We start from the raw sequence: 13144 nt of genomic DNA on the forward strand, positions 1-13144 counted from the left end.
CCACCCTGTGTTTGTGCTTGGGATTGCTCCAACCCAGCTGCAGGACCTTGCATGTGTCCTTGTCGCACTTGATGAGGTTCTCACCTCATGTCAAGCTAATTCTGTGAGAAAGTTGCTCCTTGCTTCTCTAATATGCATTAATTGAGTAAGAGCATTGCCTGTCACAGCCATGGGCCACTGATGAAGCTGTGGATAAAGCTGTGATACTGCAGGAATCATAAGTTACAGTTCCCAGTCAGGTTTAAAATTTTATAGGGTACCATGTAAACTACAGAATTATTCAAATGAAGAAGAATTTTCAGTGTAACACAGCTTTTCAAAACCATGAAATTATATGCACCTCACAAAATGCCACATTTCCAAGGGGTGGAGAGGCACCAGACATATCCTGTCAGACCTCATGTTTCCAGGGAGCAATAACTAAGACACAAGTAAACTCACCAACTGCTCAGTTTACTCAGGTGTCACTCACCTCCCTTCAGATCAAGCTGCAGGCTCTGCACCATCCAGATATCTGGTGGGCTGATTTGTCAGCAGTGTCTACAGCTCTGATCTCTCTGGCAATGCTAGCAAAGCAGAACATGATGCTAAAATCACCTTTGTTACAGCTTTTGGCAGTTACCAGAGACTATGCAATGGACTGAAGTAATTTAGAAAAAGCAGAATTTGAAATAATAAAAAAGTCATCAGACCTTTCTGCTGCTGCCTAAGCTTCCTTGGCCCTGAATCAGAACAGAGCTGAGCTTTGCCAGGCCTGTGCAGAACCAGCTCTGCCACAACAGCTCCTCTGCTCTGCCTACTCCCTGCCTTCCACTACAGCCTTTCTGCCAACAGCACTGAGATTTGTAGTGCTATGAAGGTTTGTGGTTGCACTCAAACTTGTAAATTGTTTAACCTGCTCATGAAAACAAGAGGAAGACAACTTTGTCCCAAATGACTGCTAGATCCCATGATTAATAAGGAATCTAGTTCCTATTAGGATATCACCAATGAAAAGAAGGGTTGCTGTTAATAAGAAGTGTTGCTATGTCCCCTTGAAAAACAGCTGTCACTCTGTGACTCAGGGGCTTTAGATCCAGCATTACCAGGACACATGCTGTAAAAAGTGGTATTCTGGGAGTGATGGATGCTGCAAGGGAGAGGGAAGAGGCACTGGGATCAGACACCAGGGATAGGTTGGCAGAAGGACTGGGAGAAGGGGCTGAGAGGGAGTTGTGGTTTAGCACCAGCAGCAGCTGAGGACCACGCAGCCATTTGCTCACTCCCCCACCAGCAGGATGTGGCAGAGAATCGGAAGAGTAGAAGTGAGAAAACTCGTGGGTTGAGATAAAGACAGTTTTATAGGAAAAGCAGAAGTCCTACATGCAAGCAAAGCAAAACAGGGAATTAATTCACTGCTTCCCATGGGCAGGCAGGAGTTCAGCCATCTCCAGGACAGCAGGGCCCTGTCACATGTAATGGTGACTTGGGAAAGCAAACACCATCACCCCAAACGTCCTTCCCTTCACCCTTCCTCCCCCCACTTTATATACTGAGTGTGATGTTCTGTAGTATGGGATTCTATAGTATCTCTAGTCACTTGGGGTCACCTGTCCCAGCTGGATCTGCTCCCAGCTTCCCAAGCCCCCCCAGCCCCCTCCCTAGCGTGGCAGCACAAAAAGTACCAAAGGCCTTGATGCTGTGCAAGCACTGCTCTCCAATAACAAATATCTCTATATTATCAACATTGTTTTCAGTACAAACCTAAAACACAGCCCCATATGAGTCACTCTGAAGAAAATTAACTCTATCCCAGCCAAAAGAGCAGAAACAGTAAAAGCAAAGTTAGAGGTAATGCAGCAGAGGGAGGTGGGAATACAAACTGGTGGGAGAGTGACAGCCCTGCCTGGGACAATGGGGAGTGAAAGACACATTTTTCAATTAGCCAGAGCAAGAAAATCATTTTTGCATGTGCATTGGGGCTGCAATTTGACCTTTCAGGTTTACACATGATTTTTAGAACAGTCAAGTTCCTCCTAAACCTTCGGGGGCAGGGGGCGGGGGGGGGTGGTTGGGGGAACACCCAAAAAAACCCCAACACCCTAACAGAACCAGGTTTGCATGTTCCACAGAAATATGACTGTGGAACATCCATTATTTCAAACCACCCTTCTGCACTCTGCAGTTGTAGTGTAGGTGGGAGGTGACAATTCAGATCTTTCAGTCCCAAGAGCTGGCAAAGCAGGCAAGTCATATTAGCTTGGGGCTGGAAAGCAGCTGTTATGTAATCCCCTCTCATCTCCACCAGAACTGCTGAGAAGTGGTTTATGTTATTTACAACTGCTATAACATTTTCCTGCTTGCAGTCACCATGGCTTCCTATTAAAAAGCAATTTGGTTATATCTGGAAGTTTTATGTACAATATAGTATTTTTAACTCTCTCCCAGGGCTACATATTCCTCATACAATTATTGCAGCTCAATATTGCAAGACTGGTGCATGGCAGCTATGCACCAAGTAATGCCTTCAAACCAAGTCTATAGAGTTAAATCCTTAAAAACTGACCTATGCTCCCGAGTGTTGACACTTGTCACAGTGCCCAGGACCCTGTGCATGCACTGAGGAGAGAGCAAAACAACCCTGGGACTACCGAGCCTACTCACCCCCTTCAGAGACCTGCTCTTTCCCTCTACCTTACCACAGCACTGTGCCCTGCAGAGCAAACATTCCCCAAAGGACTAGCACAGTAATTCTCTTTCTTCATCTCACTGTGCAGCATAGAAGGAAGAAAAATCAAAAATGGCACTTCAAACATGGTACAGGTGATGATTGACTTTCCATACAGCTGTAGCTATTACATTCTCCCTTTCAAAGATTTTCTTTCAAGAATCTGAGTAAACAGACTCTGCATGTAATTCTTCATCTGCAATAACTAGAGGCAAGGGCTGATCTTTCAGGAAGGTGACAGAGTTCAGAGTTTTGCTGGGATGAACTTGCCCAGCAGCACAGCAGCAAAGAGCTCAAACAAGCTCCATACTCAATTATTTTTCCCCTGAAGAAATTAAATCTGGAAATTTACAATAAAGTGCATAAGAACATGAAATGTCATATTTTTATAACATCCTATTCACGTATTTCCCATTCAGAATTCCCTTACTATTTATCAAAGTGAACCCAGCTATAAACACTTACTTTAAAAGCCTATAAAGGTGAAATTAATACTCCTTTACAAACATACTTTTCACAACTCTGTGCTTGAATTATACCACAAAGGTTGTAAAACTTAAAGCAACACGTAAATCATGTTTTATCAAATGAAAATTTCTACATTACATTTTGGACTTGACTTCCAAGAAACAAGATCTCTGTTCATATGTAATCTCAAGGTGGGAAAAGGAAATATGAAAAAGTAAATAAATTTTAAAAGTAAGTTTAAATGATTTGGCACAGATTTGGGTTTGTTTTTTTTTTTTTTGTGAGAACTTCTGAGTGAACAGAGATAGAACTGATTCCACTGGTGTACAATTTCTTTTTCCTCATACTTCATACTAGACAGGAGTGATGCAAGACACCAATGGGATATGATGGAGCACAGGATTCTCTACACAGAGACAGTACCTGCCTCTTGTCTGCCTCCTCCATCAATATCAAGTGACCCAGAGAGAAATGATACTGCTGCTGGCTGGCAAGAGCTTAATCCAGAGAGCCCTGGGATAAAGCTCAAAGGCTTGAGGAAGCACCAAAAGTCTTAGCAGAGATTAACTCAATCCCTTGACTGAAGTAGAGCATCAGCTATTACCTACTTGGGCTGCCAGGCTAGAAGCCCAGTTGGCAGAATGATTTCCTGTAGATGTTACAGCTGAGGCCACGGCCAAGGTTCATGTTATATAACCTGCCTCTGTGACAATGGTTCCTCACAAACACAGCCTACCCAGAGCAGTTTTCCTTAGCATTTTGGTTGTAGAAGTTTACATTCTTTTGGGATTTTGTTTGCCATTTTTGTTTGGGGACATTTTTAGGTTTTGTTTGTTTGAAATTGTCACAATCTCAGCATGACAATAAGGAATTTTGAAGAGCATATGTATTACTGTATCCCAACAGCCCCCTTTGCAATAACATATTTGGGGAATATGTTATTGCAAACAATTATTATTTCTCTGCAGATGCTTCTTTAATTTACCTAACAGGTCCCAGTGTTGTCATATTTATCCATTTTGGAACATTTGTCTCTGGACAGAGCTAGAGAAGGAGAAGAATCTGATTACATAAATGCCATCAAATAACTGAATTTTTTATTGTTTGGTATAATTTCTAGCAATTTCAGGTGGCCTCTTCAGGGCCACTGCTGTAAAATATTAACTGAAAATGGAAATCTACCAGGAATCCCATTCACGTGAATGGTTCACATGAATTACCATGAGTATATCCAACAGGACAGCTACCTAATTGACAAAACATCCATAAATATTTACTTCCTGATAAGTAAGATAATGTGCATGTAAACAAATTTAAAAACTAAGAGCAAAATAACTAAATAGAGATTAAGTTTTCAAATACCTGTAAAGCTTGTGCTGCTATAATGCTGCCTCCCATCCAAGTCCCAGTGGGACTGCAGCTTTGCAGATATATAACAGGCAGGTTTTTAGCCAACTGTTTATTCACCACTTTTATGGGTATTAATCTGAAGTAACAAACTTATTCTACATGTGTTCAACTTACTAGTTCAGGGAGAACACAGGCCACATGCACAAACATTCCTTACCCAAAGCCAAAGCTTCTTTCACTGGATATTAGAATGGTGGGAGATAAATGGGGGGGAAAAAGCAATTACTTCTAAAAGCAAAACATTATTTTAGTTCTAATCTAGCAGTATTAGTCTCTCGTGTAGCAAAGAGATCCTGACTGTAGCAAAAATGCAACTTGTTGAGAGATAACACTATTACTTAATTAAGAAATAATAAATTCAAGTGCATTAAAGGTTTTACATCAGCAGTCACAATGCTGATCTATAAGTCCTTTCAAAACCACTTCATTTTGGGCACCACCTTTCCCTTCATTATAAATAAACAGCAAAACAGCTGTCAACTCCTAAACCCACTCAAATGTCCTGTTTAATTGGGTTTTGGTTTGCAGCATAACTATTTTCTAAGGTTAATCCTGAATAGGCATTATGATTGATAATCAACAAAAATAACCACAAAAAGAAATTTTAAAATTGCAGATAGAGTTTGCAGAAGTAATAGGAATTGTGTTAGTAATTACTGAGACAATAAATTTATCACTGCTCCTACCTTAAACCACAAAAGGCAAGATCAGTCCCTGTGAGTAATCTATTCCAGTGGAGCTGAAGTTTATCAGGAAAGCAAACAAATCATATAAACACATTAGTTAACTGCTTAATTGCTTGGTCATATCTCAATCTTTAAGTCATATGGAAGACAGGCAATTTAGATATAAAACATACTAGTTTTGTTTATTTACAAAGGGAGTACATTTTGACCACGGGCTCTCCCTAAAAAATATCAAAAGAAGCTCAGCTGGAGTTCCAATGACCATGTTATTTCTAAAAGCAGACTTCTAAACTTGAGTACAGCATCAGCAATGGGAAGAAATATTGCACTTAGTGATATTGGGTTAAATTGACAGACTTTGCCAAATTCCAAATCACACCCAGAGATCTGAAATCATTACTTTCTTGCCCAGATATTTTGTTTAATTAAACAGCTGAAAAATAAAGTTTTACAGACAGCAAAAATAGAAGTTTTGTGCAGGAAAAATTCTGGATCCTTGTACCTGTGAAAATAATATGGTTTTGCTAATGTAATTATAGATTACTTTTTAAAAAAAATAGGTATTTCAGCATACTTCAGCATTTGACTCTCAAAAAATCTGTTAACATGCTTTATGTGGTCTTTAAAATTACATTGACCTTTGCAAACTATTTTGATGTTCAACCATGCTTTAAGTCTTTGAAATTCAGTAATAGAAGTTCACAGGCAAGAAAAGCACCATGTCTTTGCCCATGAAATCCCTCCCATTTTTTAGTGAGTGTAGCATCCCTTCCTTCATCTGCAGCCCCCAAAAGCTGGGCAGTGCAGGAACTCCATAACTAGACCCCAAGGAGCAGCAGCAACGATCCTAAAGCTGCCACCAGACCAAGGCACAGCGAGCCAGGATCTGCCTGCTGGGAATGTGGGTGAAGAAGGGAGATGAAAGGGTAGAAGGCAGCCTGGGCTCCTCCACAGCCACATCCAACTCCAACTTTCCTCCTACAATTGCCTTCTTCCCTGCAGATGCCACTCTGTGCTCAGCTAAACTGTGCTCCAGTGCTGAAGGTTCAAACACTATTAACCAACCATGCCTTGTAAGAATTCAATCGCTTGTTTCCTACAACTTCCAGTAAAACTTCTATGAAATAGGATAAAAAGCATAGTGGTTTTAAAATGCACACTAAAAATGCAGGAAATGCCATTTTTAAGATCACACAAGAAAAGTGAGTTCATCCCTGTGTACATGCCTCATGCTGTTACAGTTGCACACTCACCTTTTCTCCAGAGAAGCTTGATCTTATTCAGTAATTAGGACAAATTTATGAGAAGATGGAATAATAACCTCTCATGCCACAGAACCCTGGAACATGACAGTGGTTTATTTCCATTGATTTGCAGTCTGAATACTGTGTATGGGTTTCCTTGTATAAACAGATTTTAAATATTAACTCCAAAAAAAATGGCTGAAGAACAATATATTACTGCATTGCTGTATCTTTTTATCCATTAATAGTATAAACTTGTTATAAAAAAGATTATAAATTAAAGTTGAACAGGAAATATGAAAACCACTTTTCTTTTTCAACTGAAACACATGTACATGTTACAAATCAGCCTGTCTGTTAGTAAAAATTCAAAGTTGAAATTTTTTGCTTCTTTAAAAAGTTCTGATGACTACACAATTGCATTTGGCAGACCTGATGTCTTTAAACAGTTACTCATTATCTCACTGTATGCTGTGTCTTTTCACACAACTATGCAATTCTGGAATGGGACAATCTTTTTAACAATGAGGCCTAGGAATTTTTTTCATTTCACACCATTTTGCACCAACATCCTAGGAACACTTATCACTGCATATCAATAAACTGTTGAATAAATATAAAAGAGTATAAGCAAATTATAAGCAAAAAACAGTTATTGCCAGGTACTTGTCTCTGTTGTGAAATATCTGTCATCATTTTCTGCTTGGATTCAGAAGATATGCATGAGCACACTGACAAGTCACTAAAACAAAATTGAAATTTTATCCTCAAAAATCCTACCAAGTAATTCTGATAAAAGCAAAAGCAGACAGTAGAAATGTTTGTATTCTGGTGATTTTGTACATGTATAAGAAGTACTGAAACACACCTTTATTTACAAGTGGAGTTACTGTAAAATATTTATCTTGCATACATGTAATGTATCAGCCATACAACAGGACAGATAAACTACAGTAGCTGGCATTAGACAACTTCTATGTGTCTTAAGAAAGTTACTAAGCACAAAGTGTCATCCACTTAACTTTCTGAAGAGCAAGCCCTTGGCTGAAATGAAAAACAGTGATACTTACATAAATTTCCCTTTCCTACCTGCCCATCACCCTTATTTTGGGATTCCCTCATTGCAAACCAATTCAGTTCTTGCAAACCTTTCTTCATGTAACAAAGTCTGTTCAACACACATGACAATTTTAACATATCCCTTGCACATTTAGTGACAGAAGGTCATGGTCTTGGCAACCTAAGGAACTCCTGAAATGCAGCATCCAACACGTCAACTAATTCACAACTGTGTTATAAAATTCAAGCAAAGATGGCATCACAAAGCTTATGCTCCCACCAACTGAAGTTCACATTAGCTCAGTTTAGAATTAAAGCATTTTCTACTGATTTATAGAACTGTACAAGTGGCATATTGAAAATCAAGCTCTTTTTCTGACTTATTGTCAATAATAAAAAGTCTGTTGACCAAAGTCCCCAGACAGGTCTAAGAATTAGTTGGGTTTTGTAAGTGATTAGCCAAGATTAAAATAACTGGGCACTGAAATTATGATCCAGGACAATGTCTGTCCTTCCCTTGTTACTGGAATTGTTGAACAGAGGACAGTAAAGGAAAACTTGCATCTACCTCTGCTTTTGCTGGGGGCAAGAATAGTGCTACAAGCAGTTTTGTAAAGCTGTGTCCACATCAGGATCACTGCTTCCATAAAATTTGTCCATGAAACTGCCTCTACTCCTGTTCAAACAAGACACCACTAGCCCACATCTGAACCTGGTGTCTCAGCTGAACTACAGCTAGTAAAAAAAACCAAAAACACCACTTTCCATGTGTCCAAAACATCTGAAATATAATTTTTGTAATTGCCTTTTAGACACAGTACATAATGCAAGCTGCAAAAACAAGTGCCTTGTTACACACTTCAGCAATACACCCTCCATGTCTTTGCAAACTAGTTCAACAAGTAACCCAGTTTTTCCAAATACCTTAAAGTTATCTGCATGCCCCTGTGACTCATGCAGTAGATAAATTGCTGAGGAACTCTGTGGGAACCCATCCCAGGGTTGGTTTTTAACACTGCTTTGTTTATTTGTGATATTATAGTATCATTTTTATCGCACAGAGTGAACACTGTGCTGTACCAACCCTTTCATGCTTAGCTTACTGAGCATTTCTAAGGTTTGCGTTGCAAAACAAAAACAAAATTTGTGATCACAATTCATGATACAGCCAAAAATGGTAATTTTAGAAGACTTAAAATAAACGTGTTTGGGATTTTTTTGAGTTTGGGAAAGTCACAACTTTGAATGAATTAATCACATCCAACCCAAAACCTAAGCAGCTGGATAAAATGTTTTTAATCAGTCAACACATCACTGATATTTAGTGATGCTGCATTAATACCTTCACTTTTAGAGTCATGTGAGTAGCCATTTTCCCCATAAACTACCTCTGCTCCTTATGAACACATCCATGACTGCATCTTTGCTGTGCTCTCAACTCAAAACTCAGCTTTTCAAAGATTCATGTGTTAAGCAGGAGTGGACTAGAAAGACCAGGGTTTTTCCACCACTGTTTGCACTCTAAAGAATAAGGACAACTGGGTATAAAGAGAACAGGAAAAATATTCTATTTACCAATATTTTGAAAATAACATAATATTTAAATCTACTCTTTGTACCCCATAAACCAGTAACAAATATATACATCAGTTCTGCAGCTCTTTATCACATGTGCTCAACTAAGACCGATGCATTTCAGCTGTTTAGTTACTTTTTAATTGTAACTTTAACCCAGAACCCTTCTGTTGTTTAAGGATGAAGCCTTTTTACTCTTTTGAGATCGGGGTCTGATTTGTAAACACATTTTAACAACTTGCAAGGCATTTCCATCTTGTGAGGGGAGTAGAAAGCTGTATCTCCCTATGACACTACTTCTGTTTGAGTGACAAGAGGGCCAAGGCATCACTACTGGCAGGACAAATCTCAAGCAAGTTTAGGGCTAACTGCAGGATGGAGGTTCCCAAAGACCAATGTCCAAGCCCAAGTGTGCACAGTCCAGCAGAGAACTGGCTCACCACCAACCCTGGTGTCACCAGCTCATGAACGATGCTTGAGAACTCCTCTTCTAAGGCATATTAATATAGAAAATTGTTTCTCACTGGCAAACAGATATACTATGATCTCTTGCAGTAAGAAAACAATTACAGATATTCAATTGTTTTTAAATGCTTGCATTTCTTTCTTTCACATATTGACAGACACCAGAATTATCAGAGGTTCACATCTATAAAGTACCATGCCCCTTCTTCCTTCCTCTTAATAGGGGAGACTAAGGCAGAGAAGCTAAATAAAAGGTCCTGTGAACCTACCTACAATTCTTCCCCACACCAGGAATGCACAAGGTAGAAAAGAAGAGCACAAGTAAAATTATATTCTTTATTCATTCCATTTTAGCTGTGAATATTCCTATTATACAAATACAGTATAAATTCCAAAATCACAATATATTACAAAATAAAAAAGTACAAACTGCATTACTTAATAAATATATCTAACAAGTTAATCAGAAAGTAGAAGAGACAGAATCCAGATTGGAGACATTTAAATGTTTGACCCAGCAAACCATACAAACCTCAATTTAAGTATTTTTTTTCTTTTAAACCACAATGTCGAATACCATTCCTGATTTCTTGATTAGAAAATAAAGTCATGTGAATAAAATGTTGCGATCAGATAATGACTTGTTGGTGAAACACCAGCGCCAAAAAAGAAGCAGAGCTTATACGAAAGACAGCATAACCCCAGAAACAAGAACACAAACACTGAGGTGCAGCCAAGGCAATTACTGCCAAAGCAGGAGACTATTATCTAGTCACAACATTCTATTGCAAGTTAATGTTCTGTTATTATAGATAAATAATATAAATGGAGCGGAGAGTGAGCCAACCAGGCAACAAGAGGCCAGTTTACTCAAAACAGTAATTAAAAACAGAAGAGTCAATTGCTCCCTGCTCTGTTAACGTGTAGCTGCATTCCAACTGGCTCAAAGGACCTGTTCTGTGCTCCAGGCAGAGAAAGCAACTGTTCCTAAAAGCAGTCTATTCTCACTTTGCCACACTTTTACAAAAGCCATTATTTTAATTTTGCAAGAAAATACCCACAATATTTCATCAACTAGGGGGGTCAGTTTGACATCAACTTCATTTGGTAAAAATATAAGGTTTATGGGTAAAAAACACAGCAAAAAATAGCTGTTAGATCATAAGCCTTATTTACAAAAACTGTTTACAAACGTTTTTGGCTGTACAGCTGAAAGCCAGATACTAATGTAAGATGTAGAAGATGGAGGTAACAGTTTAAAAATAGTGTGCAAAAAATACATTCTTATAGAAAATAGACAGTGAGGAGGGGAGACACAAACATACACAGAGAAATCTGCTTGCAAAGAACCCGAGGCTAAGTTTTTACAACAGAATATTACAACTACGTCTGTATTTATCCCCCGCAACCTACAGTCTTTCTCCGTCTGGGGTGCTGCTGCTTCATTAAGGATTAAGGCATCACCATCACAGCCAGCACACCTCTCTGTCAGTCCCTGCAGCCAAGCTCCCGGCCCGGGCGCTCTCATGAGCAGGCATTCTGCTCTATGTACATCTTGGACAAGGACACCGCCATGGACTTGGCCAGCTCCTCATCCCTCCTGCGCTGTACCTGAGTCTGTCTGCACCACGCCTCGTACTCTGGGTTGGGGCACACGCGGTCGAGCACAGCATCGTAGTGCCCATTGCTAAGCCAGCTCAGCCAGATACTGGGCCGTGTCGGGTCCTCGGGCCCCAGGTAGTGAACCATGGTGGAAACGGTGGGGCTCTCGGGCCGGCCGCCCGTGGTCAGGTGGATGTTCACGTTCAGCATCTGCCCCATGGCCAGCAGCTCCGGGTAGCCGGCCCAGGCCCCGTCCTGGGCGGCGCCAATGAGAAACTCTCCCACGTCGCCCTCGATGATGGGGTTGAAGTGGTCCAGGTGGTCGGCGATGTAGTGCACGGTCTGCTCGCGGAGCTCGCCGTGCAGCCGCTGGTCCCCGTACACCGCCTTGCAGACGGCGCGGTACAGGCAGTTCCCGTCGGGGATGATGTGGAAGCGGAACCGGCCCTTCTGCCGCAGATACTTGTCCTGCTTCTCCACCTCGGCCAGGTACAGCGCCAGCTTCTCGCTGCGCTCCGCTCTGCCGCCGGGCCCCCGCCGCACGTCGGGCCCCGCCGCCGCCTCCTCCTCCTCACCGTGCGCGGCGGGGCCGCCGGGCTGCGCGGGGCCCCCGCTCCGCTCCGCAGGGCCGCAGCCGGGGACCAGCCCGGGCTGGGCTCCGGCGGCCGCCGCCTGCAGCGCCTGGCAGTGCTCGCTGAGCCGCAGGCTGCGGTTGCTGGGCTCCTCGGCGGCTGCCTCGCCGTCGCCCCCCGGCCTGCCGCACGCTCTCCAGGATGCCCTCCAGCCAGGCGCGGCTGCGCGGCGAGCCCGGCACCAGCTCTCCGGCGGCCTCGGCGCGCTGCACGATGCGGATGGGCACGATCCGCTCCAGCAGCCGCCGGCGGCTGACGGTGACCTGCGCGCAGGAGCTGAACTGCGGGCCGCCCGCCGGCCGCCCGGCCGGGCCCGCCGCGGGGCCGCTCGGCATCACCTCCAGGCAGGACGAGAAGGCGGGCATGGCGGCGGCGCTGCTGCTGCCCCCCGCGGGAACGAAGCTGTCCTTGCCGGAGCTCTCGGCGGCCGCGTTCGGGCCCGCGGCGTCGGCGGCGCTCGGTGCCTCCGCGGCGGAGGGTCCCGGCGACAAGGAGACCTTGAAGACGGCGGCGGAGCTCGGCGAGGCCGCGGCGGCTGCTGCGGTGGCGGCCGCCGGGTAGTGGGTGATCACGGAGCTGTAGAGCTGCATCCTCGGCTCCCCGCGGGCGGCGCTTTATAGGCGGCGCCGCCGTCGGAGCTGGGGCGGGGAGCGGCGGCGGGGGCCGCGCTGGGGCTGCCGAGGAGGATGAACCGCCCGGGTAAAAATAAACAAGGGCATCACCGCCCGCCCCGCCCCGGCCGGGCCCCGCGGCCGCAGCAATTCCGACTGCGCCACCGGGCCGGCCCCCCCGCGGCTCCGGCCCTTCTGGAAGCTGCGGGAGCGCGGGAGGGGGCGGGGCTGCCCGGGACGTCAGCGAGCGCCGCCCCGCCCGGCCTGCGTGCGCTCGGTGTCACGGTCCCGAGCTGCAGCTCGGGCACGGATAACATTCGTTATATTCACTCGGCTTTGGACAGTCCCCGGCGCGAACTGCTGCTTGTCCACCTGCAGTCCCACTCTGGGAAATGCAGTGCGTGCATACACAGGTGTGTGATATAAACCAGCACATATTGACAGGAGACACGCGGTCTGAAATAAGGGCCTCATCAAGATCATTGATAATTGGTTTATTAATGCTGATAGCACTTCAAAAGCCATGTCTAGCCTTAGCTGTGGTATAAATAAAGCCATAAAGCCTTTTTCCAGGGACGATGATGAGATCTGTACACTCTTTGTTTTGATTGTGTTCTGTCAGGCACGCTGACCAAGAAACATCAGTCTGCACTATGATCAAATGCTAACACAGTCACTGCTACGC

At 43.6% G+C, this 13144-nt stretch overlaps 1 protein-coding gene across 1 annotated transcript; it reads right to left on the minus strand.

Annotated features, from left to right (window-relative positions):
* Window positions 1-9942: 9942 nt before the first annotated feature.
* OTUD1 (OTU deubiquitinase 1) lies at window positions 9943-12676 on the minus strand. Its single transcript, XM_030971392.1, is given in 2 exon segments — window positions 9943-11966; window positions 11968-12676. Coding segments are annotated over 2 exon segments (1299 nt in total). The 5' UTR covers window positions 12439-12676; the 3' UTR covers window positions 9943-11138.
* Between the last annotated feature and the right edge of the window lie 468 nt (window positions 12677-13144).

Source organism: Camarhynchus parvulus, chromosome 2 (assembly GCF_901933205.1).
Source record: "Camarhynchus parvulus chromosome 2, STF_HiC, whole genome shotgun sequence".
Classification (NCBI taxonomy): domain Eukaryota; kingdom Metazoa; phylum Chordata; class Aves; order Passeriformes; family Thraupidae; genus Camarhynchus; species Camarhynchus parvulus.